At 38.6% G+C, this 27986-nt stretch overlaps 1 protein-coding gene and 2 pseudogenes across 12 annotated transcripts in view; 2 read left to right on the top strand and 1 right to left on the bottom strand.

Moving 5' to 3' along the window:
- The window catches only part of NCOA6 (nuclear receptor coactivator 6), a 94778-nt gene that overhangs the window by 38777 nt on the left and 28015 nt on the right, over positions 1–27986 (bottom strand). For 9 of the 12 annotated variants that reach the window (XM_070472565.1, XM_070472556.1, XM_070472564.1 and 6 more), the window contains 4 exons: positions 22197–22302; positions 17741–18022; positions 13611–13766; positions 2114–2236 (listed from right to left, as the gene is read on the bottom strand). In XM_070472565.1, coding sequence (XP_070328666.1) covers positions 2114–2236; positions 13611–13766; positions 17741–17975 — 514 coding nt within the window. In that variant the 5' untranslated portion in view covers positions 17976–18022; positions 22197–22302. Of the gene's footprint in view, positions 1–2113; positions 2237–13610; positions 13767–17740; positions 18023–22196; positions 22303–27986 lie in introns of those variants that run through there. The other 3 variants (XM_070472560.1, XM_070472559.1, XM_020889152.2) reach the window with 2 other exon arrangements.
- On the top strand, positions 7662–8437 carry LOC110137553 (small ribosomal subunit protein eS1 pseudogene; annotated as a pseudogene).
- On the top strand, positions 27093–27952 carry LOC110137563 (small ribosomal subunit protein eS1-like; annotated as a pseudogene).

Genomic DNA, 27986 nt, shown 5'->3' on the forward strand with positions numbered 1-27986 from the left:
AACATCAGTAGTGACACATGACTAAATGACTACTGTGGTACCTCATTAATCTTGGGATTCTATGAAGCTATGAAAAAAAACTGGCTATGGATTTGGTTTTCATTTCAAAAGATTCCTGCTTGTCAGTCAAGTTTCTGTTGTCAATGCAAAGAGAATAAAGTAGTGTTAAGAATAATTTAGTCTAAGAAAGACATTCTAGATACACAATTCTAAAATTATTTATTATAGTTTTAGAGGGTAGTTAAGGTCTCTTTCCCTAGAAAAATTTGTTTAGTTTAACTAAATATTAAATTTTGTTTGCATCCACTGTCCCAACAGACAACAGAGAAAAAACATTCTTATTTTAAGTATGCCTGGCAGTAAAGAAAAAGGTACTTAGGTGTTAAAATGTTACTGTAACTACAAATCACTACTAATTGATTATTCTTGAAACTTTGTATTGTATATTTTATCACAGTGTCCTTCATTAAACACCAATCTAATTTCAACCTAAAGCTTTTAAGTTTCCTATGTTGATAATGAACTACATACATCACTAAAATTTACACTCAGTTTTCAGAGATACTTAGTAAAGATGCCTGCTGTTTGCCAGATACTAGGAGCACTTGCAATTAGTGTGCTGATATTGGCTTAATGGAATCTTAACATTTTAAGGTTGGAAGGGATCTGTAATATTGTTTCTTGGACATAAACATGTTTACAGGTAACTATGGTCAGTAACTATTAAGACATCTGACCAGAAGTTGAGACTAGAACCCAGATTTCCTGAGTCTCATCCTAGGTCTGGTCTTTCTTCCACTAACTATATGCAACTTGGCTATACTCTGCCCACTCTTCTGGCTCTTCAATAGAGGCAACAGTGTCACCTATAATCTCTCATCAAGCTGCCTTAACACCAAATGCTCAGACTTCTGTGGAGAACTAAATTTATTTAACTCCCTACTATAGGTTCCAGGTTGGGTATTTTCCATTTACCATACAGTACTTCAAAACAGCCCAACAATACAGATCCTGACATACAACAGGAACTCAGTGAAGGTCTGCTACATTGCTCAAGGCTCATCCATCTTCAAGCAAGAGCTCAAAAGATTATAGGGACTATTATCTCAGTGAAGAAGCTGTTGCATGGAGAGGTAGTGGCTCGCTTGAGGTAAACATGAAGTGGCAGTGCCAGGATAAAAACCTAGTTCCAATTCTCCATGGCCAAGTCTTCAGCTACAGTTCAGAAAAAAATGGCTTTACAAACTGAGCTTCTCTATTCTGCTGCATTTCTTCAAGAGCTACTGTGGTAGGTTGGAAGTGAATGATCGGGTATAATTTCACATACTGAGACTCTCCTTCAACCACAGCAGCTGTGCTTTTCTGGCTTATTTGAATAAAAGTTCCTACAGCACAAAAAGCCTGAAAGCTGCTAGTGCAGTGAAAATAGCACTGACCTGGGGAGTCAGATTTGCCCACTGCTACTTGACCATGGGCAAACTGCTTCCTTTCTGTGAACTCCACAGTTTCTCCAGCTTAAAATGAGAGTACCAACTCAATTCTAACTTTCTTTGACTCACAGAACATGGGTGCAATCTCTAAAGAAGAAATTTCAGGACTGCTACAAAGGTAGCAAATAATCTGTAACTCTCTCAAATTCTAAATACATAAAAACACATACTCTCCCACATACTTCTACAGATTCCACCTAAGCATGCACAAACTCCCAGATTCTCAGTCACAGAGAAAGGTGACTCTTTCTCTTTCATAACATAGAAGGCTATGTTATGCTATAAACACCCTGAGGATAGAAGATGCTTTATTCAGTTCTACTTGCAACACTTAGCATAGGTCCTATCATACAATGAGAACTCAATAAATGTTTCCTGCATGGCTCAGGGCTCATCTACCTTTAAGTATGAGCCCCAAACATCACAAAGACTATATAAGCTCCATGCTCTGTGATTCTAGTCTCCTAAGAGTCTAGATTCATGTTTTGTTTTCCTGAACAAATCAATAGAAATGTGTTAGGAACCCCCACCTATCTTGCAGGACTCAAATGATTATACATTAGCAAATAAAGCCAAAAAAAGGAAACTAGTCAAATGTCATACAACTGAGTGAGAGATCTCACCTGGACCGCCTGCCATGGGAAATCCCGCTTCCATCCTAACTGAATTTCCAGCTCCCATGGGTCCATTCATTCTCACATCTTGGCTCCGGTTCTGAGCCAAAGCCAGGTTGATAGCACCTTCCCCTGAAAATGATAGTCAGGTTTAAAAGAAATCATCAGAATAAGATGTAAATTTTGTTGAAAAACAGATATACAAGAGCTTTAGTTTTATGTGTTTTTGAAGAATTATGCTAAGTTTACCACCACAAAAAGGGTGAGTTCAGTACTATACAGGCCTCTTTTCAACCTCACCTGAGCAGGTTCACTTACATGAAGCACAAGAAGAACATAACTAATTCTCACAACACAGCAGATGGACAATCATTAATGATGTATGGCATCAGCAGAGAGCTTGGAAGGCTGAATATTTACTTTCAACCAACTTATATGTGTGTAGGAAGAAAATATTCTCAGAAAGTCTCAAATCCTAGATTACTTTTTGAGAATTTATGATCAGAAATTAGAAATATGAGTAGGTCTAATGCAGAAAGAATATACAATGTCATGAGGACACTGTGGTATTTGTAAGTAAAATACCATCTTCCTTTCAACAACTGCAATATAAAGAGACATGCAGAGGAGAAACTCATGCAATGAAGAGTAGATACGCTGCTACTAATCTACCTCTGAGATCTGATAAGAGCAATATTTGTATAGGGATTTTAATGCTTAAAAAAATGTATCTCATTTGAACCTCACAATAGCCTGGTAGATAAATGTCACTAGAAGTGTTCCAATTGAGTAGACTCTAAAGTTAAAGGCTATTTATTTACTTTAATTAGAATTACAGGATGAAATTTATTTTTTAGTAAATATCATGTACCTAGAAGAATGCATGAAACAAATTCATTTCAAAGAATAATTGCAACACAAACCTCACATAACCACCATTTTAAGGAGCAGACTCCCTGTAAGCCCTTCGTGCTCCTTTAACATCGCATGCTTTTCCTTTCCCGCTGGAGTTAACTACTAAAGTTAGGGGCAATTTAAACCTCACTTAATAAAAAGATCTCTGAAACAAGTTTCAAGATGCTTCCTGAGCTTAAGCCCAAATTTTGACTATTCTTCCTCTGGTAGACAGCACCACCTTGTGGACAGAAAAAAGTATAGCTAGCTTGTGGTCGAGGATTTGAAAGGCTGCATTCACCATACCATGCTCCTACTGTTTTAGGGCAAGATGACAAAGAATGAAGCCAATGAAGGCACAGTAGTTTCATGTCTTGTCATGATATAGGTCAGCTAGATAAATAGATAAAATATTAACTATTGTAACCAGGCAGATAACTTGGTAACAGGGAACAAATATCCTAACAATAAGTGACCAATCACCAAGGGCTATATACAATGTTCTAAATTGCCTATGGGAGTTAGGAATGAAAGAGAAAAAGAATACAGATCTTGACGGTTTCCACCAAAGGGAGAGAACTATTAACATATTAAATTTGCAAAGATGTTCTAGGTGGAAGGACTTTTGTTTTTGAAATGGACAACAGATCATAAAAGTGGCTTGTGGCAACAGATGGAGAAATATACCGTGTTCATGGATTGGAAGAATCAATATTTTCAAAATGACTATACTACCCAAAGCAATCTATAGATTCAATGCAATCCCTATCAAGCTACCAACGGTATTTTTCACAGAATTAGAACAAATAATTTCACAATTTGTATGGAAATACAAAAAAACTCGAATAGCCAAAGTAATCTTGAGAAAGAAGAAAGGAACTGGAGGAATCAACTTGCCTGACTTCAGAATATACTACAAAGCCACAGTCATCAAGACAGTATGGTACTGGCACAAAGACAGAAATATAGATCAATGGAACAGAACAGAAAGCCCAGAGATAAATCCACAAACCTATGGACACCTTATCTTCGACAAACGAGGCAAAAATATACAATGGAAAAAATACAACCTTTTTAACAAGTGGTGCTGGCAAAACTGGTCAACCACTTGTAAAAGAACGAAACTAGAACACTTTCTAACACCATACACAAAAATAAACTCAAAATGAATTAAAGATCTAAATGTAAGACCAGAAACTATAAAACTCCTAGAGGAGAACATAGGCAAAACACTCTCTGACATGAATCACAGCAGGATCCTCTATGACCCACCTCCCAGAATACTGGAAATAAAAGCAAAAATAAACAAATGGGACCTAATGAAACTTAAAAGCTTTTGCACAACAAAGGAAACTATAAGCAAGGTGAAAAGACAGCCTTCAGATTGGGAGAAAATAATAGCAAATGAAGCAACAGACAAGGGATTAATCTCAAAAATATACAAGCAACTCCTGCAGCTCAATTCCAGAAAAATAAATGACCCAATCAAAAAATGGGCCAAAGAACTAAACAGACATTTCTCCAAAGAAGACATACAGATGGCTAACAAACACATGAAAAGATGCTCAACATCACTCATTCTCAGAGAAATGCAAATCAAAACCACAATGAGGTACCATTACACGCCAGTCAGGATGGCTGCTATCCAAAAGTCTACAAGCAATAAATGCTGGAGAGGGTGTGGAGAAAAGGGAACCCTTTTACACTGTTGGTGGGAATGCAAACTAGTACAGCGGCTATGGAGAACAGTGTGGAGATTTCTTAAAAAACTGGAACTAGAACTGCCATATGACCCAGCAATCCCACTTCTGGGCATACACACCGAGGAAACCAGATCTGAAAGAGACATGTGCACCCCAATGTTCATCGCAGCACTGTTTATAATAGCCAGGACACGGAAGCAACCTAGATGCCCATCAGATGAATGGATGAGGAAGCTGTGGTACATATACACCATGGAATATTACTCAGCCATTAAAAAGAATTCATTTGAATCAGTTCTAATGAGATGGATGAAACTGGAGCCCATTATACAGAGTGAAGTAAGCCAGGAAGATAAAGACCAATACAGTATACTAACGCATATATATGGAATTTAGAAAGATGGTAATGATAACCCTATATGCAAAACAGAAAAAGAGACCCAGATGTACAGAACAGACTTTTGGACTCTGTGGGAGAAGGCGAGGGTGGGATGTTTAGAGAGAACAGCATCGAAACATGTATATTATCAAGGGTGAAATAGATCACCAGCCCAGGTTGGATGCATGAGACAAGTGCTCAGGGCTGGTGCACTGGGAAGACGCAGAGGGATCGGGTGGAGAGGGAGGTGGGAGGGGGGATCGGGATGGGGAATACATGTAAATCCATGGCTGATTCATGTCAATGTATGGCAAAAACCACTACAATACTGTAAAGTAATTAGCATCCAACTAATAAAAATAAATGGAAAAAAAAAAGTGGCTTGTGGCTATTACTAATAGCTCAGATGTGGTCCTTGCCAGACTATAATCTCAATTCACACTAATTTCTCCTTCAATAACAAGGACTCAGGTTCAGTGGCATTTTTTACTTTCTAAGGTACACAAACCCACTTTCCTTAAGTTCTTTGTACATGTTGTTCTCTCTGCCTAGAACAGTTCTCCTGCACTCTTCACATAAACCAACTTCTCAATTTTCAGTGTAATCTTAAGTGTCACAAGCCCCCAAAGTCTTCTCCAATCATTTTTTCCAAGGTCAGGTCACCCTTATCAAAACATCTTGTTACTTCTTCAGAGCACATCCCATGTAGTTATTCATTCACTTATTTTCTTGTCTGCCTCCCCTTTATGGGCTTCTGAGTTAGCACTTGTGGTAAAGAATCTGGCTGCTGATGCAGGAATGCAAGAGACACGGGCTCGATCCCTCAGTTGGGAAGATCCTCTGGAGTAGGAAATGGCAACCCACTCTAGTATTCTTGCCTGGAAAATCCCATGGACAGAGGAGCCTACAGTCCATGGCGTCACAAAAAGTCAGACAAGACTGAGCACGTACACACAGTCCCCTTTATATCTGTTGTCCTGGGAGAGTTATTTATAGTTATTCATAGTAACTCCATTTATTTTCATTTCCTAATTTAAATGACAAGTTTTATGGCCACCTTAATTATATCCTTTAGACACTGAACAGTGTCTGGTGTACATAATAGGCACTCATTAGTTATTTACTGACTATATGATGAAAAGTCATCTTATCATAACCTTACTAAGAATCATAGGCACTTTTCCATATGATAACTGCATTCCAGGAAAAATCTCACAGTCTATAAAAATCTCACACTGAAAATAATAGGTTTCATGGCAGAAACATTGCTGAGGCAAACTCAAAACCCATGCGGCTTTGTAACTAGTGCTCTAATGAAAACAAAAATTGGTGTAGGCAACACACCGAACACTAGAGTGGAAATGTCTGGTTAAAGCTGGGAGAGAACGCAGATGCAGTGGGGCTTTGAGCCGGTGCGGCTGCCTTCCAGGTGCGCACGGGAGGAAGTAAAGTTCACAAGCTGAGAGCCATGAGATGCTGAGGGCATACTTCTGGGGAAGGTACCTGAGTGTCACTTCTCATTCTCAACTTCCTGAAAAAAAGCTGAAAGGACTTCCACCCATGTAGCAACAGATCAAAAGGCTTACGGACAATTAACCTTCTATTCCTACTATTCTAACTCCCTTTGCCCAGGAAAAAAAATAATGTATGAATAAACACAATTTCCACACTATACTACTGTTATTTTCCAATTTGCAAGCTGCACGTAAGTTAGCTGTTGTCAAGGAAACACACATAGAAGAGAATACTACTGGCTCTCCAACTTGCCGACTGGGGTTGGCAAACTATGACCCGTGGGCCAAATCAAGCTTGTTGCCTGTTCAGATAAATAAGTGTTACTGGAACACAGCCACATTCACTCATTTACATATTGCCTTGACCATTTTTTGCACTATAGCAGCAGAGCTGAGTTGTCTTGACAGAGATCTTCTGGCCCACAGAGCCAAAAATTTTTACTCTTTGACCCTTTACAGACTCCAACTTTAAATCAGAATGAATTTACAGAGGAGTCACAAAATGTCCTCAAAAAAATGTCTCAACTCCCTGGCGAAAACTCAAAAGAAGGGTATAGGGAGTGTTCTTCAATGGAGAAAAGACTGTGTGTCCTTGGGGGGACAACTTGTCCCTTCAGCCCTGCAGCAGACACCATGATAGTGGCAATACCTTCTCTTATAACCTAAAAGGCATCAGCCCATCATGTTTCACAAAAGCAACAGCTGCTGACACCACTTTCACTCTTGCCTGCACTCTCAGTGAATGTGGAAAGAGAAAAGGAGATCACCTGGGACACAGGTGTACTCTAAAAGTTAAAAAAAACTCTTTTCTGTAGTATGATAATCACTGCCACATGTGAATTTCATAATTTCTTATATCTTATTTATTTTGCTTCCATGCTGGTATTGCATTTTAATTTATGGCTACAGTAATAAATGGGAGTCTTACTCTTTTGAAGACTTGTAGGGAGCAGGGATGATTAAGAGAAGAAAAGTGGGGTCATACAGACAGCACATCCTGCCCTGCTCACCTAAGTTCTCGAGCAAGCTATGCATCTGCCCTTTGGGCTTTCTGAACGTCACCAACATGGTCGGTTAAGAATAAGCGCCTTACGAAAGGAGGCAGAAAGGGAGCCAAGAAGAAAGTGGTTGACCCATTTTCTAAGAAAGATTGGTATGATGTGAAAGCACCAGCTATGTTCAATACAAGGAACAGTAGGAAAGCACTGACCACCAAGAACTCAAGGAAACAAAATCGCATCTGATGGCCTCAAGGGTTGTGTTTTTGAAATGAATCTTGCTAATCCGCAGAATGACGAAGCTGCCTTTGGACAATCAAAGCTAATTACGGAGGATGTTCAGGGCAAAACCTGCCTGCGATTTCCATGGTATGGATCTTACCTGTGACAAAATGTGCTTGATGGTCAAAAAGTGGCAGACCATGATTGAAGCTTGTTGATATCAATGTGATTCATCTGTTCTCGTGTGTGTTTTACTAAAAAACGCATCAATCAGATTCAGAAGACCTCTTATGCCCAGCACCAGCAGGTGCACCAGATTCACAAGAAGATGATGGAAATCATGACCTGAGAGGTGCAGACAAATGACTTTAAAGAGGATGTCAATAAACTGATTCCAGACAGCACTGGAAAAGACAGAGAAAAAGCCTTCCAACCTATTTTTCCACTCCATGATGTCTTTGTTAGAAAAGTAAAAATGCTGAAGAAAGCCCAAGTTTGAAGTAGGAAAACTCACAGAGCTACATGGTGAAGGCAGTAGTTCTTGAAAAGTTGCTGGGGATGAGACAGGTGCTAAAGCTGAATAAGCTAATGGATACAAGCCAACAGTCCAAGAACCTATTTAAAATGCAGACTTTTAATGGTGACAGACAAAAGATCTTATCTGTGGTTTAAAAAAAAAGAGAAAAAATTTGGTGTTTCCTTTCTCCACTGGAAAACACTACTACAAAGCCCTTTTAATTCAGGTAAATAGGAAACATAGACTATAAAATGTTTAGGGTTTTTAAGAAACTGCGTATATGTTTCTTATTAAAAAAAGTATGTTGATGTGCTTATAAAACATAAACAACCTATATTATTAACAATAGCTGTTTGACTTCTACTCTTCCCAAAAGTTCATCCTACATTTAATAGATTGCAGTGAATTAATTTTACTTTTCTGAATCCTTTTGGACAATCAAAACAAACTGATTATTGTTTAAGCCACTATTCTCTTATTTATCAAATTATGGAATTCACCTCATTTCTCAATCTATCTCTAAACAATCTGTTTGTTGTTATTGCTCCTTCTGGGGCACAATAACCTATAATCTTAACTGCACAAAATGTGTTTCACTCCTAAACATAAAATGTTGACCTTTCAGTTACTGAGGTTTTGTGGAACTTCAGGTCCTATGCAAGCACAGGGTCAGAAGGGCTTGGCTGACAAGGGCAAGAGAAGGCTGGAATCACTCACTGGTTGCTACCTTGTTTGCATCAGTGCAGGAAGGAGAAAGAAGGTTTTAGTTCATTGGGCACCAAAAGACAGAAGCTCCTCTGTGCTTCCTCATACTTGGTAGTTACATCTCTCAGGTTTATCTCCCTCATCAAGGTCATGAGCTCCTTCTGAGTTCATAAAGACAAAGCCCATATTTTGCTTATCATATATTCCAAGAGCTGAACCAAACTAGTGCTATTATATATGGGCTTCCTTTACTTTCATTCAGCATATGTTTATTAAAGAACTTAACATGTACAGTCAAGTCAAGATACAACAGTGAGCAAAACAAGATATGGTTCCTGCCCCTACTGGAGCTTAGAGTCCATGGGGGAACTAAACAATCACCAAAATAACGGCTCTAGTCAAAGTGTAAGAAATGATCAGAAAGGGGGAAACCCAGACTTTTGCAAGAGCATGTGAAAAAAGACTGATTCAGTCAAGGAATTCAGAAAACACATCCTTAAGATTTAAGCTGATACTTGAAGGCTGGGTATATAACTAATGGAAAGGGGAATGGTGGGGAACAATATCCATACAGAGGAGACATCAATGCAAAGGACCTCTGGCAGGAAGAAGAAATGTACATTCAAGGAACCAAAAGAATGCTGAAGAGGCTAGAATAGACAGCCAAGGAGGAGGGAGGAGAGCTGGACAAGATAAGGCTAGATGAGAAATGTAAAGGTCAGACTATGCAAAGCCTGAGGTCACAATACAGAGTTTGGACATTATTCTGCAAATAATGGCCAGTCATAGCAAGGCTTTAAGGTGTGTGTGTACCATATTTTCATTTTTAAAAGATCATGCTGACAAAAACATCTGCAAATGAATACTGCTACAAAAGGATTGTTCAGGGCCTCTGTTAGATAAATAAAAAATAAATACTAAATCAGGCACATTGGGTGAAAGGAAGCAGATGAAATTAGGTATTTTTTTAAGGTTTTTTTTTTCTGATGTGGACCATTTTTAAAGTCTTTATTGAATTTGTTACAATATTGTTTCTACTTTAAGTTTTGGGTTTTGGCCTCGAGGTATATGGAGTCTTAGCTTTCTGACCATGGATCAAACCCACACCCTCTGCATTGGAGGCAGTCTTTACCACTGGACTGCTAGGGAAGGCCTGAAATTAGATACTGTTTAAAAGACAAATCAGTCCTTGGTTAGGGTGCCAGTAAAACCAAAGTTGGACAGACTGATAGCCAAAATCAGTTCAAGGGAATGGAGTCTGAGGCTATGGATGCTGAAGCATCAGGACCCAACCAGAGCCTCAACTACTTTTTATACTAAAGTGCTACAATGTGAAGCGCAGGTGACATGAGTAACTTCTTGTTCAGTCGCTGTCAATCTGACTCTTTGTGACCCCATGAACTGCAGCACACCAGGCTTTGCTGTCCTTCACTATCCGACTTTGCTCAAACTCATGTCCACTGAATCACAATGCCATCCAACCATCTTATCCTCCGCCCCCATCTTCTCCTTTTGCCTTCAATCTTTCCCAGCATCAGGATCTTTTCCAATGAGTTGGGTCTTCACATCAGGTGGCCAGAGTACTAGAGCTTTAGCTTCAGCGTCAGTCCTTCCAATGAATATTCAGGACTGATGTCCTTTAGGATTGACTGGTTTGATCTCCTTGCTATCCAAGAGAGACTCTCAAAGAGTCTTCTCCAGCACCACAGTTTGAAAGCATCAATTCTTCAGCACTCAGTCTTCTTTATGATCCAACTCTCACGTCCATACATGACTACTGGAAAAACTATAGCTTTGACTAGACGGACCTTTGTTGACAAAGTGATGTCTCTTTTAATACGCTGTCTAAGTCTGTCATAGCTTTCCTTCCAAGGAGCAAGTGTCTTAATTTCATAGCTTCAGTCACCATCGACGGTGATTTTAGAGCCCAAGAAAATACAATCTGTCACTGTTTCCACCTTTCCCCCATCTAGTTGCCATAAAGTGATGGGATGGGATGCCATGATCTTAGTTTTTTGAGTGTTGAGTTTTAAGCCAGCTTTTTCACTCTTCTCTTTCACCTACATCAAGAGGCTCTTTACTTCCTCTTAGCTTTCTGACATTAGAGTGGTATCATCTGCATATCTTAGGTTGTTGACATTTCTCCCATCAATCTTGATTTCAGTTTGAACTTCATTCAGCTTGGCATTTTGCATGATGTACTCTCTATATAAGTTAAATAAGCAGGGTGACACATACAGCCTTGATGAACTCCTTTTTCAATTTTGAATCAGTCTGTTGTTCCATGTCCAGTTCTGACTGTTGCTTCTTGACCTGCATTATAGATTTCTTAGCAGGCAGGTAAGGTGGTATGGTATATTCCCATCTTTTTAAGAATTTTCCACAGTTTGTTGTTATCCACACAGTCAAAAGCTTTAAAATAGTCAATGAAGCAGAAGTAGATGTTCTTCTGGAATTCCCTTACTTTCTCTATGACCCAACACATGTTGGCAATTTGATCTCTAGTTGCCCCACGTTTTCTAAGTCAAGCTTGTACACCTGAAAGTTCTCGGTTTATGTACTGCTGAAGCCTAGTTTGAAGGATTTTGAGCATTACCTTGCTATCATGTGAAATGAGTGCAACTGTATGGTAGTTTGAACATTCTTTGGCATTGCCCTTCTTTGGGGCTGAAATGAAAACTGACCTTTTCCAGTCCTGTGGCCACTGCTGAGTTTTCCAAATTTGCTGACATATTGAGTGCAGCACTTTAACAGCTTCATCTTTTAAGATTTGAAATAGCTCAGCTAAAATTCCATCACCTCCACTAGCTTTGTTTGTAGCAATGCTTCCTAAGGCCCGCTTGACTTCACACTCTGGGATGTCTGGCTCTAGGTGAGCCACACCATTGTGGTTATCTAGGACATTAAGGCCTTTTTGTACAGGTCTTCTATGTATATTTGTCATCTCTTCTGCTTCTGTTAGGTCCTTACCATTTCAGTTCTTTATTCTGCCCATCTTTACATGAAATGTTCCTTTGGTATCTCCAACTTTCTTGAAGGGATCTTTCATCTTCCCCATTCTATTGTTTTCTTCTATTTCTGTACATTGTTCAAATATGAAGGTATTCTTACCTCTCCTTCCTATTCTCTGGAATTCTACATTCATCTGGGTATACTTTTCCTTTCTTCTTTGCCTTTTGCTTCTCTTCTTTTCTCAGCTATCTGTAAGGCTGCCTCAAACAACTACTTCGCCGTCTTGCATTTCTTTTTCTTTGGGATGGTTTTGGTTACTGCCTCCTGTATACAATGTCACGACCTCTGTCCATAGTTCTTCAGGCACTCTGTCTACCAGATCTAATCCCTTAATCTATTCATCACCTCCACTGTATCATCATAAGGGATTTGATTTAGGTCATAACTGAATGGCCTAGTGGTTTTCTCTACTTTCTTCAATTTAAGCCTGAATTTTGCAATAAGGAGCTGATAATCTGAACCACAGTCAGCTCCAGGTCTTGTTTTTGCTGACTATATAGAGCTTCTCCATCTTTGGCTGTAAAGAATATAATCTGATACCTGGTGATGTCCATGTGTAAAGTCATCTCTTGTGCTGTTGGAAGAGGGTGTTTGCTGTGACCAGTGTGTTCTCTTGACAAAACTCTGTTAGCCTTTGCCTTGTTTCATTTTGTACTCCAAGGCCAAACTTGCCTGTTATCCCAGGTATCTCCTGACTTCCTACTTTTGCATTTTACTCTTCTAAGATGAGAAGGACATCTTTTTTTGGTGTTAGTTCTAGAAGGTCTTGTAGGTCTTCATAGAATCAGTCAACTTCAGCTTCTTCAGCATTAGTGATTTGGGAATAGACTTGGATTACTGTGATGTTGAATGGTTTGCTTGGAAATGAACGGAGATCATTCTGTTGTTTTTGAGACTGCACCCAAGTACTGCATTTCAGACTCTTGTTGACTATGAAGGCTACTCCATTTCTTCTAAGGGATACTTGCCCACAGTAGTAGATATAATGGTCATGTGAATTAAATTTGCCCATTCCTGTCTATTTTACTTTACTGATTCCTAAAATGTTGATATTCACTCTTGCCATCTCCTGCTTAACCATATCCAATTTGCTTTGATTCATGGACCTAACATTCCAGGTTCCTATGCAATATTGTTCTTTACATCATCAGACTTTACTTTCACCACCAGACACATACACAACTGAGCACTGTTTCTGCTTTGGCCCAGCTCTCTTTCTGGAGCTATTTCTCTGCTTTTCCCCAGTAGAATATTGGACACCTACCGACCTGGGAAGCTCATCTTCTGGTGTCATATTTTTTGCCTGTTCATGGGGTTCTTAAAGCAAAAATACTGGAGTGGTTTGCCATTCCCTTTTCCAGTGGACCACATTTTGTCATAGCTTCACTGAGTTATGCAAACTCCTTCACCATGACAAGGCTATGATCCATGTGATCATTTTGGTTAACTTTCTGTGAGTTATTTGGCATTGTGAATTCAACTTAAGAGGAACAGACAAAGTGGCACATGCTATAAATCATGCTATATTCTAGTATTCCTATAATCTGGAACCAGACATTTACCTTCAATCTGAACGGAGAGAATTCCCAGATCCCGAAGCTGCTGGTTGTTGCTTTGAGCCAGGATCCGAAGCCGCTCCGCTGCTTCCCGGGGGATATTGAATGTCACACGCACGCTGTTCCAGGGCTCCACCTTCTGTACCTTTAGCTTGCTGGATTCTTGGTCATGAAAGGAAGAGAATAATATTAGTAACGTTTTAGCCATCAGAAAACATGGAATGAACAACAACAAGGAAGTAAAGAACAAGGTAGAATACCAGTATGGAGTAGCTGAGAGAGCTTAAGCTTTGGTATTAAGACCTTAAATTTAATCCCAGCTTTACCACTTAGCACCCGGGAACTCATGAACAAGCTATTTAACATTTCTGAAACTTATCTTTCTCTTCTCTAAAACCACAAAAAAACTACTTCATGAGACTGTGAGTGCTAAATGATATAATTATATGCCAAAAATCTAGCATAGTACCTGACATACCATAGGCATTTAATAGATGGAAAGCAGTAAGGATGGAATAAGGATCCTATGACAGAAGGGAGAGATAAGTTTAAATTACTAGAATAAGGTCTACTTCTAGACTCAGTTTAATGTATGTGAACTGAGAAGCTAAGAAAATTTAAGTTTCAAATTTTAAGTGAAATTCTATAAAAATTCAACTGGCAGATATGCCAACAGTAGGATATTAAGGAATATGCAGCTATAATTCACTAAACTTGTTTAAAGAAAGAGCACTGAAAAGGAAGATGGTAGATTCACTTATAAAATGTTAAGCAATTATAGTTCTTCAAATAAAAAGTTGTACTTTTAGTACTCATATTTAAATTTTCATGCTCATATTTAAATGAGCATCTCTGTGAAAGATATTCATAGATATAGGAAGCAAACATTTCTTCCAATGTCCTGTAAATGCTTCAGTTTAAGGAAGGCTTATGTCTTGATTCTTTACATCTCTGATTTTTAATCTTTTTCTAGTTTAAACAAGAGCAGAATTTCCACTGAAGCACACCAAACTGAGAAGAAAAGCAACATAAATCTCACAACTATATTTCAGTTAGGATAAGAAAACATTACATTTCAGCAAACCTGAAAAGTCAATGTAAACTTTGAAGATATTTTTTTTTTCGAAGATATTTTTAAATTATGATTGCAAAAGTTAAACTAATTGAGGAGGTAATGTTGTTTGTAATTATAGTTTACAGATGGAAAGCAAATCCCAGGTCCAGTTAGATAATAATAAAAAAACATTTTTTCCCCAACAACCCCACACAAAATAATTTTCCCTTCTGTTATAAACTCAGCTACATCAAATCTTTTGTATCCTCTATTCAATTATATATTCAAGTATTGAGAAAATGGTCATTTAGGCATATATGTTCTCAAAATAAGAAATTTACATGGATGGGGAAAATGTCTACATGTTACTTAAAAGCCCCTTCTACCTTCAAAACCATTATACATTATCAGTTTATAAAGACATGGAGTCCACTTGTCCTAATATGGAAAAAAAGAGACTACTGGCTAAGAGCAGCGAGATATATAATCAAGGAAATTTAGGAAGGATTATGCATGATTTAGTCCAAATGTACTTTATAGTGGAGGAAACTGAAGCCCAGAAAATCTAACAGATTTACCCAGAATCCAGTGGCTACCTATCACTAAAGTGGCATTAAAATCCAGCTCTGATTTTCAGGCCATTTTCCTTTCCATGACACTTATACATCTAAACAGCAAAAGGCAAGGAGCCTGAGATTCTGCTACTACAGAGGCAGATGCTGCAGGGCTTCTTCTCAGTCTGAACAGTACTGGAATCTTATACCTTATGTGGCCCAGACAAACATTAAACTTGCTTTTGACGTTATCTACTTTTGATAAGCCTACAGAAAAAATTTTAACTATAACACTGTTATATTTTATCAAAATTTTTTTCCCCTTAACTTTCATCATATTTGAGAACATCTAACTTAAAATAAGGGGAGTGGAAAAAGTTGGCTTAAAGCTCAACATTCAGAAAACTAAGATTATGGCATCTGGTCCCATCACTTCATGGGAAATAGATGCGGAAACAGTGGAAACTGTCAGACTATTTTTCTGGGCTCCAAAATCACTGCATATGGTGATTGCAGCCATGAAATTAAAAGATGCTTACTCCTTGGAAGGAAAGTTATGACCAACCTGGATAGCATATTAAAAAGCAGACATTACTTTGCCAACAAAGGTCCGTCTAGTCAAGGCTATGGTTTTTCCAGTGGTCATGTATGGATATGAGAGTTGGACTGTGAAGAAAGCTGAACACTGAAGAATTGATGCTTTTGAACTGTAGTATTGGAGAAGACTTTTGAGAGTCCCTTGGACTGCAAGGAGATCCAACCAGTCCATCCTAAAGGAGATCAGTCCTGGGTGTTCACTGGAAGGACTGATGCTGAGGTTGAAGCTCCAATACTTTGGCCAACTCATGCGAGGAGTTGACTCACTGGAAAAGACCCTGATGCTGAGAGGGATTGGGGGCAGGCGGAGAAGGGGATGACAGAGGATGAGATGACTGGATGGCATCACCGACTCAATGGACATGAGTTTGAATAAACTCCGGGAGTTGGTGATGGACAAGGAGGCCTGGCGTGCTGTGACTCATGGCGTCACAAAGAGTCAGACACGACTGAGCGAGTGAACTGAACTTAAAATACTTTTTGGATCAAGAATATAACTGATAACCATAAGTCTGAGTTTGCTAATGTATTTAAAAGCCATTAATAAACTAATTCAGCTATTTAAAAACAAGAAAAAATGTGGATAATTAAGAACAATGAATAATCAGACCCAGCTAGCCCTTAAAATATGATACATTATAACACGACTATGGTGACAATTACAACTTTCACCATAAAATTCTCTAATAATGTATTATATAATCCATAACTAGAAAGAAGTCTTAAACGACATTATTTTTTTTAAAAGAGAACAATTGAGGGGAAAAAAAAAGCTCTCCTCCTGACATTAATTCTAAAGAATAAGACCTCAAAACCTAAAAAAGTTGGTTAGTGCTTAAGATTTGTGATAAAAGGATAAAATCTAGGCTTTGCACTATGTCTGAAGGGATTAAATAACTGCGCTAACCAGAAAAGATGGAGAACACAGAAACTGAAGTTGACAAGCACAAATTCATGTAAGACCACTATAGGTTAACTAAATGTGTGAAGAGACCAGATGGGACTATGGTGAGGGAAAGGTATGTCTTCAGCAGCAGCTGCTACTTAGCACCACCTGGGATAGGAGAGTTTAATATTATTAGACCTTTCCTATATAAAGACAAATCCAAAATCTGAATTTTAATGTAAAATATATATTTCTTGAAGCATTGGCAATAAAATTCAAACACTAAAAAACAAATAAACAAAAAAATAATCAGAAAAACTAAAGTGAGCTGTATGTAACACATGGCTGCACACTGGATCCAGTAGGCTATCAGTTAACCTCTGATCTAAAATTTAAGAGAACAAATTTCAAATACATTTTAAGTAAAGCCAAAAAAGCCATGGAGTAAAAGATTTTTGTAAGCTTTAAGTGGCCTCAAAGAGCCAGTCATTTTATAGGAAAGGAAATTAAAGACCAGAGAGCTGCAAACAATAAATAAATTTGGGTCTGGAGAATTACTCCCATCTATTTTTGTTGTTGTTTAGTCATTCAGTCATGTCCAACTCTTCTGTGACCCCATGGACTATAGCTTGCCAGGCTCCTCTGCCCATGGGAAGAATTCCCAGGCAAGAATACTGAAATGGAATGCCATTTACTCCTCCAGGGGATGGATCCTGCTGACCCAGGGATTGAACCTGTGTCTTCTGCGCCTCCTGCATTGCAGCTGGATTCTTTACTACTGAGTCACCTGGGAAGCCCTCTTCTATCCATTAGAACAGATAATTTAAGGATTACAATGCTAAGCAATGCTTTATATTCAGTCACTCCATGTACTTAAAAAAATACAACAGCATTTCTATTTAAAAAAATTCTAAAATTCCAACTTTGCAATTAAAATCAGCCTTTCAACCTAATATAGCACAGTTGTACTTTGTAAAACTCAAGATAACTACAGAAGGGCAATTCAAAAACAGTAACAAAAGGAAAAATAATTAAAGCAAATTACCCATGTGTAACAAATTGGGCACATTCTCCAATATTGTGTCCAATTTCCATTTGAAGTCTTTATCATCTATATTTCCTTTGAAGGCCACAAAGATTGTGGAATCCTCCAACATACTATCACTTTTTGAGTCATCATCTTCTAGTCCAGAGTCAAAATCCATCTCTGAGTCTTCTACTGTTGATGAACACAAGGAAGTATAGATGTCTTCTAAGTTTGGAAGGTCATCCAAAACCATGGTGAATATTATTCCAGAAGCATATGTCAAGTGGACAATAAAAAAACCTTTCAAAACAGAAGATACAAAAAGTATTACAACACATACTTACACAATCAAGAATATATAGTTCTATGAAAACTAAATTTATTTGACAAGTAATAACAAAATACTATAAATTAAAAATTACAGTGAGGATAAACTATTTTAATTAAGATATTCTAAAAGTTCTTATAGATACTAGAAATAAAAATTTACCAGTTTTAACTAAAATTCCTTTTGTCAGCCTAGAATATAGGCAGAAAGGAACAAGAGATCACAAAAAACTAAAATAGGTATCTTCTAAGAGTTAATTCACGTAAGCCTTTGGTTGATCCCCAGAGAGCAAGACTCAGGCTGACCCCAAGACTCTTCTTATTCCTGTCCTAACAAATGCTTCAGAGCAACCAAGGTTTCTAAAGTCCTCCTCTTATGGCTAATTCATTTCAATGTATAACAAAAACTACTGTAATGATGTAAAGTAATTAGCCTCCAACTAATAAAAATAAATGGAAAAAAAAAATAAAATAAAAAAAAAAATAAAATAAATAAAGTCCTCCTCTTCAACCTGCAGAGGACAACCTAACCTCACTAAGAGCATCTGCAGGACAACCTAAAAGTCTTTCACAAGGACCATTTAAAATAACTTTTAAAGGGTTATTGATAGTGGCATAGCTAAAAATAATGATTCAGAAACAGAAAAAAAAGAAAGAAAAAGTTTTGAAAGAAAAGAAAAAAAAAAAAGAACTACTTTTGCAAAAGGAAAGCAAGTGGTTACCACATGTTTACAGAGGCAAAGAACTATCTATGTCTAGGACAGAACCAAATTACTTTTTAACTTTTAGGTTTAGAGAACTCAAATTTTCTGCTATTTTCAGTTATGTTGTCTACCAAAGAATACAAATATTAAAGACCACACACCACGTGGCCATTTCCTCCATTATCTCTGGGACTGATGATCACATTCTTAACCCAAAAGTGAATGAATAAATATCAATTTTTATTAATGTGTGTTAAGCAAGAATGGCAAGGAAATAAGAACCTCACACAAATTTTCTAATTAAAAAAAAATCCCTTACATAAAGCATAATTACAACTATGAGTTTTTTTTTTAAGATGATTAAGAAAAAAGGACTGAAAATAAATCAACTAAAATACAAATAGTAATTGTACTAGGTTGGCAAGATTGCTGATAATTTTCCTATTTTCCAAATATGCTATAAGTCATTAGGAAAAAGGAAAGCTACATATGCCATACTATGATTATACTTCCTGCACAAATAAGAAAAAAGTATCAACTTTTAAAAATTATTGATTCTGTTTTAAATAGTCAGTAAACTTCAAGAGCAAAGGCGTTTCAAAAACTAACCTAAGCAACCTTAAGGGGGGAAATTTCTCTGTTGTAAATAAATACGAAAAAAAATTTACATTTGAGCATAGTATCTTATAGTCTGGCAATTATAACCTTTTCTAGCACCATCAGTGTTAGAAAGGAATAGTATAATTTGAATGGTTAAGAAAAAACAGCATTCAGAAAATCCTTTATAAATACCATTGCCCTTAGTCAATCACCATCTACATTTTACTGATATCAAGGAACTTTAAAGGTAAATAAATAAAACTAAAAAATATTCTAAGGGTTTAAAAGCTGCTGCCTGGGAATTCCCTGGTGGTCTACTAGTTAGGGCTCCAGGCTTCTACTGCACGGGGCACAGTTTTGATCCTTAGTCTTGGTCAGGGAACTCAGATCCCCGGCAAAACTCTCCTGCAAAAGTCAAAGAAACAAAACCAAACAAACAAATCCCTGCTTGGTCATGCCACGTAGGCTGTGCATCCAGATTTGGAAAACTCTCTACTGGCAGACAAGAAGTCAGCTATTACTTTGTTAGGTGTGATAATAATGGTGCTGTGGTTATAAAGCACAATGTGCTTACTATAAGAGATAGTTAGCATTTATCTTTTTGGCTATGCCACATGGCACACGGGATCTTAGTTCCCGATCAGGGATCAAACCCTGCAATGGAAGTCCACAGTCTTAACAACTGACCCCTGGGGAAGTCTCACAAGATGCGTACTGGAGCATTTAGAGGTAAAATGTCACGATGTCTATACTTTACTTTAAAATAATTTAGGAAAAAAACAGATTAACCAAATGTTGTTGTTTAGTTGCTAAGTCATATCCAAGTTTGTGACCCCATGGACTATAGTCCACCAGACTCCTATGTCCATGGGATTTCCCAGGCAAGAATATGGAAGTGGGTTGCTATTTCCTTCTCCAGGGCATCTTCCTTACCCAGGGATCAAACTTGAGTTTGAAGGCGGATTCTTTTACCACTGAGCCACCCAATAAAATGTTAATAATGGCTAATTACAGATGATGGGTACATGGGTGTTCATTGTATTTTTATCGGTACTATACATATATTTGAAACTGATCATAATAAAGAGTTTAAAAAAATATTTTTAAAAGGAAAAGCAAGCATATCAGAAACACAGTGTTGTTTCACAGTAAAACTCCACCACACTGGGAATGTGAAAGAGCTTATTTATGAATACCTTCCAAATCACAGTAGGTTTTAGATATATATACATTTGAACATACACATTTATAAAAATATAAATTTACATATCACATATATTACATATATTTAGCTACTGATAAGTCTTTTCCGGAGAAGGCAATGGCAACCCACTCCAGTACTCTTGCCTGGAAAATCCCATAGACGGAGGAGTCTGGTAGGCTGCAGTCTATGGGGTCTCGAAGAGTCAGACACGACTGAACGACTTCACTTTCACTTTTCACTTTCATGCAATGGAGAAGGAAATGGCAACCCACTCCAGTGTTCTTGCCTGGAGAATCCCAGGGACGGCAGAGCCTGGTGGGCTGCCGTCTATGGGGTGGCACAGAGTCGGACACGACTGAAACGACTCAGCAGCAACAGTCTTTTCAGATATAAATATATGTATTTATACATATTCAGATTTATATGTGAATAATCGTTAAAAGATTGTCACAAACTATTCAGATTATCTGCCATTTGAGTAAAAAGATAAGACACTACTACACACCTAAGAAATCACAAATTCATATACCTACAGGCTTCAGGTGTGTACAATAAATAAGGGAAGAATGTTGAATATCAAATGTATTTACATATACTGTATGAATGGTTTGAGCAACGGGAAACTCAAATACCCATCTATGCTAGGCACTCGCTACTTTGCTCCATTTTATTATTTTCTTTCTGGAGGAATGGAAGGAGTTGAGCAGGCACAGGACTAACATTCTGAATTTGAAGAAAAGACGTGGCTCAGACAGTAAAGAATCTGCCTCCAATGTGGGAGACCTGGGTACGATCCCTGGGTTGGGAAAATCCCCTGGAGGAGGGCATGGCAACCCACTCCAGATTCTTGCCTAAAGAATCCCCGTGAACAGAGGAGCGTTGACAGGCTACAGTCCATGGGGTTGCAGAGTGGGATACAACTGAGCGACTAAGCACAAAATCCATATGCTGAGTAAAATCTCCAAATTTAAGAACAGATTTATATTTCTGGAAAATACCCTATGGGCCAAATGAAACACACTGTAGCTGCATATGGCCCACAAGCCATCAGTTTTCAATTTCTAATTAAGTCTAATCAGTTTCTAATTAAGTCTAAATAGTTTAACCTGGATTGAGTTAAATCCAAGTATAACTTACAAAACTGACTGGTAGAACATTAGTGTTAAGTCGCTCAGTCGTGTTTGATTCTTTGCAGCCCCATGGACTGTAATCCGCCAGGCTCCTCTGTTCATGGGATTTTTCCAGGCAAGAATACTGGAGTGAGTAGCCATTCCCTTCTCCAGAGGATCTTCCCTACCCAGGGATCAAACCTGGGTCTCCTGAACTGCAGGCAGATTCTTTACTTTCTGAGCCACCAGGGAAGCCTGGTAGAACACTAGGCCTCAGTGAGTTATGCTGGGTTTGGTGGAATGCTGGAAGAGACCAGGTATTCAAAATGCATTTAAGTGTTATGATGTGCCTCTTGGGAGGTCTATGGATTGACAGAGAGAATAAAAAAAGAGCAAGATCAAGGTCTTAACCTCAGAGAAACAGAAGGCATTCAAACTTAAGAGAATTTCGCTCTATAACTTCGGTAGTGTCTTTCCACTGGTAGGAATTAAGTTGAGCCATATTTACTCTCAAGTAAGTTTTCACTCACCAAAATGTCTTTCTTAATTTTTATCATTTGTCCAGGTCATCTTCTAAGTCCAAACAAGCTGGCATTTTTACGGCCTGTATTTTAAGGTAGCAGTCAAATAAATATCCTAACAACAACAAAAAAAAGGTAAAGTATTATACAGAAATTACAGAGGTGACCCATCCTTGTATCAGAACACAAACATAACAATTTATCAAGTCGACTCAGACACGTTCAGATAACGATAAAATAGGGTTTTCATGAAATATGCAAAGAATAGCTACCCCCCACCCAGAGATCTCAGAGCACTCGCTGGGCTTCCCTGGTGGCTCAGATGGTAAAGTATCTGCCTGCAATGCAGGAGACCCAGGCTCGATGCCTGGGTGAGGTGGGAATGGCTGCTCACTCCAGTATTCTTGCCTGGAGAATTCCATGGACAGAGGAGCCCAGTGGGCTGTTAGTCCATGGAGCTGCAAATGTAAAGAATAACTCCATCAACAAGCAATTTAAAGAATATAGAAGCAAAACTCAAGGATGTATACCAGAATTATGAAACTGGGATCCTAAGCCTTAGAAACCTCCCTATACATTCGTTTTTAAAATTGGTCAAATTAGAACACTCTCTGACATAATTGCAGCAATATCTTTTTGGATTCATCTCCTAGAGTGACAGAAATAAAAATAAATGGAAGAACCAAATTAAATTTAAAAGCTTTTGCACAGCAAAGGAAACCATAAACAAAAGACAACATACAGAATAGAGCAAATATTTGCAAATGAAGTGACTGACAGGGGATTAATTTCCAAAATATAAAACTGACTCACAAACTCAGTTCAAAAAAAAAAAAACAAACAACCTAATCAAAAAATGGACAGAAGATCCTAGATATTTCTCCAAAGAAGACATACAGATGGCCAACAAGCACATGAAAAAATGTTCAACATCACTAATTAATTATTAAGAAATGCAAATCAAAACTACAATGAGGTATCACCTCACTCTGGTCAGAATGGCTATCATCAAGAGTCTATAAATAACAAATGCTGGAGAGGGTGTGGAGAAAAATAAATCCTTCTACACTGTTGGTGGGAGAATAAATTGGTACAGCCACTATGGGGAACAGTATGGAGGTTCCTTTAAACTACTTATCTACATTCCCACTTCTGGGCATATACTGAACAAAACTATAATTCAAAAAGATACATGTAACCCAATACTCACTGTAGCACTATTTACAATAGCCAAGACATGGAAACAACCTACATGTCAACTGACAGAATAAAGAAGATGTGGAGTGTGTGTATATACAGATATACACGCACACAAATGGAATATACTACTCAGCTATAAAAAAGAATGAAATAATGCCATTTGCAGTTACACTGATGGACCTAGAGATTATCTGAAATCAGACAAAGACAAATATCACAGGACATGCAGAATCTTAAAAAAAAAAGAAGATACAAATTAATTTATTTACAAAGCAGAAAAAGACTCATAGACACAGAAAACAAACTGATGGTTACTAAAGGGGAAGAGAGGAGTGATAAATCAGGAGGTTGGCATTACCATATACACACTACTATATGTAAAACAGAAAACCAACAGAAACCTACTGTACAGCACAGGGAACTACACTCAATATTGCCTAATAACCTGTAAGGAAAAAGAATATATATACATACACCATATATGTGAAGTGAAAGTTGCTCAGCTGTGTCCGACTCTTTGAGACTCTACAGACTGTCACCTGCCAGGCTCCTCTGTCTGTGGAATTCGCCAGGCAAGAATACTGGACTGGGTAGCTGTTCCCTTCTCCAGGGGATCTTCCCAACAGGGACCAAACCCAGGTCTCCCACATTGCAGGCGGATTCTTACCATCTGAGCCACCAGGGAAGCCCAAGAATACTGGAATGGGTAGCCTATCCCTTTTCCAGGGGATCTTTCTGACCCAGGAATTGAACCAGGGTCTCCTGTATAGCGGGAGGATTTTTCACCAGCTGAACTACCAGGGAAGCCCATATATACTACTTTGTACATACACTAAATACAAGACCTATACTTTTTTCCTATTTTATCTATACTAGCTATACATTTTATTTTTCATTAAATTTTCAGTTCAAGTTTTAAAGCATTCTTTATTGTACCTAAGAAATTTATGTATGGAAACTGCATAATTTTGGTATGCATCGAAAAAATTTCCCTCTTAAGAAAATATGTCTACAATGTCTTTAACTGGGCTGCTGAAGTTTTACACTATTGCCAAATACAGATTTTATAATCTCAAGTTTTTGTTTTATTTTTGTTTTTAAAGATTTTTGGATGTGCTGGGTCTTCCTTGCTGCGTGCAGGTGGAGAGCAGGGCTGCTCTCCAGTTGCAGGGTGCGGACTTCTCAGTGCAGTGGCCTCTCTTGCTGTGGAGCAGAGGCTCAAGGCACATGGGCTTCAGTAGTTGCAGCACACAGGCTCAGCAGCTGTGGCTCATGGGCATAGTTGCTCTGCAGCATGTGGGATCTTCCTGGAACAGAGGTCGAACCTGTGTCCCTCGCACTGGCAGATTCTTATCCACTGTACCACCAGGGAAGTCCTACAATCTCAAAATTTTAGATAGGGCTTCACTGGTGGTCCAGTGGTTATGAACCCACCTGCTAATGCAGGGGACATGGGTTTGATCCCTGATGCAGGAGGATCCCACATGCTGAGGAGCAACTAAGCTCATGCACCACAACTACTCAGCCTACATGCTGCAACTACTGAAGCCTGTGTGCCTACAGCCTGTGCTCCACAACAAGAGAAGCCCCTGCAATGAGAAGCCCACATACCACAACTAGAGAGCAGCCCCTGCTCGCCACAACTAGAGAAAGCCCGCATGCATCAATGAAGATCCAGTGCAGCCCAAAACAAATAAACCTTAACAAATTTTAGATGGATATATGAACTAGGTATTAATAAATAATTATTAGAGAAATAAGTATTGCTTAACTATTTTTATCAAGAAAAAGTCAATTTTTAAGTTTCCAATCAATAAAAATTAACCTTTAAGAAAGACCATAAAGAAAATCTCAATGAATCCAAAAGTAACAATAAGAGAGTCAAATTACCCTGGTGACAATGCACCAAAATTATAAATTTAAAATAAGACCATGGCCTTCCACCTTAAAACAACAACAAAACCTATGGATCTGGGTTAAAAAAGATATCAAAACAGCAAATCTTTTAGAAATAAGGAGAATACTACACATTGGAACCTAAAGAATACAGCCAAACCAGTTGAGAAGAAAATACACACAGTCAAGAACACAAAATACACACAGCCAAGAACACCTATATCAGGAGAAAATAAAGTGAATTAAACATTTGGCTATAAAAGTTAGACATGGTATAGTCAAAACCCCCATCTCCAGCTAAGGAACCCACAAAGCAGAGGATAATCACAGTTGCAGGGGTTTTCCCCAAGGAGTGAGGGGTTACAGACACACATAAGGATCCCCAGTCCAGGGATTCTGAGCTGGGAAGATGAGTCCCCAGAACATCTAGCTTTGAAAGTCAGCAGGGCTTGTGTACAGGACAGCTAGAAGGCTGTAAGAAAAAGACTCTGCTCTTAAAGGGTGCATGTCAAATCTCACATGGTCTCCCTGTACAGAGGCAGTAACTTGAAAGGAGCCTGGGTCAGAAACACTTGCTAATCTTGCAGAGCCTTCTGGAGAGGAATGTATCAACTGGGACACTACCTGGGGACACAGATATTGGCAGCAGCCAAATGAGTGACCTTGTTCTACCATGAGGATACTGGTGCTGGCAAGAAACATTTTGGAGTACTCCCTCTAGCCTATTAGTCCTGGGGGCTTTACCCACCCACTAGCAGGCCAGCACCAGCCTCAGCCTCTGAGGTATCTGGCCCCTCCCAACCATGGGCCAACACCAACCCTGAGACCCCTGGGACCGTGTAGCCAGTTGTGCCAGGACCTCAGCCCACCACTAGTGTGTTGGCAGCCATTCATGAGGCAGGACCTGGCATTCAACTAGGCTGGCAGCCAGCCTTGCCTACCAGCATGTCCACAGTACATGGCCCCCCAACAACAAAATGACCCACACAGCCCACAAAGGGCACCCAAGAGTATATAGAACTAAGTGACCAAGAGTAGCATGCAGCTGGGCCCCATAGGATGTCTCCTGTATAAGGCTACTTCTCCAAAATTGGGAAATGTTCAATAACTGGCCTACCTATTACATATTGGGTTGGCCAAAAAGTTTGTTCAGATTTTTCCATAACAACCTGAATGAACCTTTTGGTCAAACCAATAGAAATAAACAGAGATTTAGGCAAAACACAGAGATAGAGGAGTATTTTTCAAACAAAGGAACAAAACAAAACCAAAGAAGAACTAAAGTAAGTGGCGATAAACAATCCACCTGACAAAGAGTACAGGGTAATGATCATAAGATGCTCAACAAACTTGGAAGAATGAATGAACAAAGTGAGAAGTTTAAGAGTGAGAAAATACAAAGAAGAACCAAACAGAGCTGAAGGACACAATAACTGAAATTAAAAATACACTAGATGTAATCAACAGTGGATTAGATAATACAGAGGAACAGATCAGCAAAGTGGAAGTCAGAGTAACAGAAATCACACAAGCTGAACAGAAAAAAGAACTTATGAAAACGAGAATAGCTTAAGAAATCTCTTGGAAAACTGCAAGCATAATAACATTAGCAGTTAAGAGGCCCAAATGTGAGAAGACAGAAAAGGGTAGAGAATTTATTTGAAAAATTAGAGTTGAAAACTTCCCTAACCTGGGAAAGGACACAGACATCCACATCTAGGACTTAGTACAGAGTCCCAAACAGGATGAACCCAAAGAGGTCCACACCAAGATATACTATAATTAAAATGGCAAAAGTTAAAGACAAAGAGAGCCTTTTTGGCTCTTTGAGCGGCACCATGGCGGTCAGCAAGAACAAGCGCCTTACGAAAGGAGGCAAAAAGGGAGCCAAGAAGAAAGTGGTTGACCCATTTTCTAAAAAAGATTGGTATGATGTGAAAGCACCAGCTATGTTCAATATAAGGAATATTGGGAAAACACTGGTCACAAGAACTCAAGGAACCAAAATCTCGTCAGATGGCCTCAAAGGTCGTGTTTTTGAAGTGAGTCTTGCTGATCTGCAGAATGATGAAGTAGCATTTAGAAAATTCAAGCTAATTACTGAGGATGTTCAGGGCAAAAACTGCCTGACTAATTTTCACGGTATGGATCTTACCCGTGACAAAATATGCTCCATGGTCAAAAAATGGCAGACCATGATTAAAGCTCATATTGATGTCAAGACTACCAATAGTTACTTGCTTCTTCTGTTCTGTGTGGGTTTTACTAAAAAGCGCAACAATCAGATCTGGAAGACCTCTTATGCCCAGCACCAGCAGGTGCACCAGATCTGCAAGATGATGGAGATCATGACCTGAGAGGTGCAGACAAACGACTTGAAAGAGGTGGTCAATAAATTGATTCCAGATAGCATTGGAAAGGACATAGAAAAGGCTTGCCAATCTATTTATCCGCTCCATGATGTCTTCGTTAGAAAAGTAAAAATGCTGAAGAAGCCCAAATTTGAACTGGGAAAACTCATGGAGCTACATGGTGAAGGTAGCAGTTCTGGAAAAGCTACTGAGGACGAGACAGGTGCTAAAGTTGAACAAGCTGATGGATACGAGCCACCAGTCCAAGAATCGGTTTAAAATGCAGGCTCTTAATGGTGACAAATAAAAGATCTTATTTGTGGTTAAAAAAAAAAAAAGACAGAGAGAATCT

Source organism: Odocoileus virginianus, chromosome 9 (assembly GCF_023699985.2).
Source record: "Odocoileus virginianus isolate 20LAN1187 ecotype Illinois chromosome 9, Ovbor_1.2, whole genome shotgun sequence".
NCBI classification, from domain to species: Eukaryota; Metazoa; Chordata; class Mammalia; order Artiodactyla; family Cervidae; genus Odocoileus; species Odocoileus virginianus.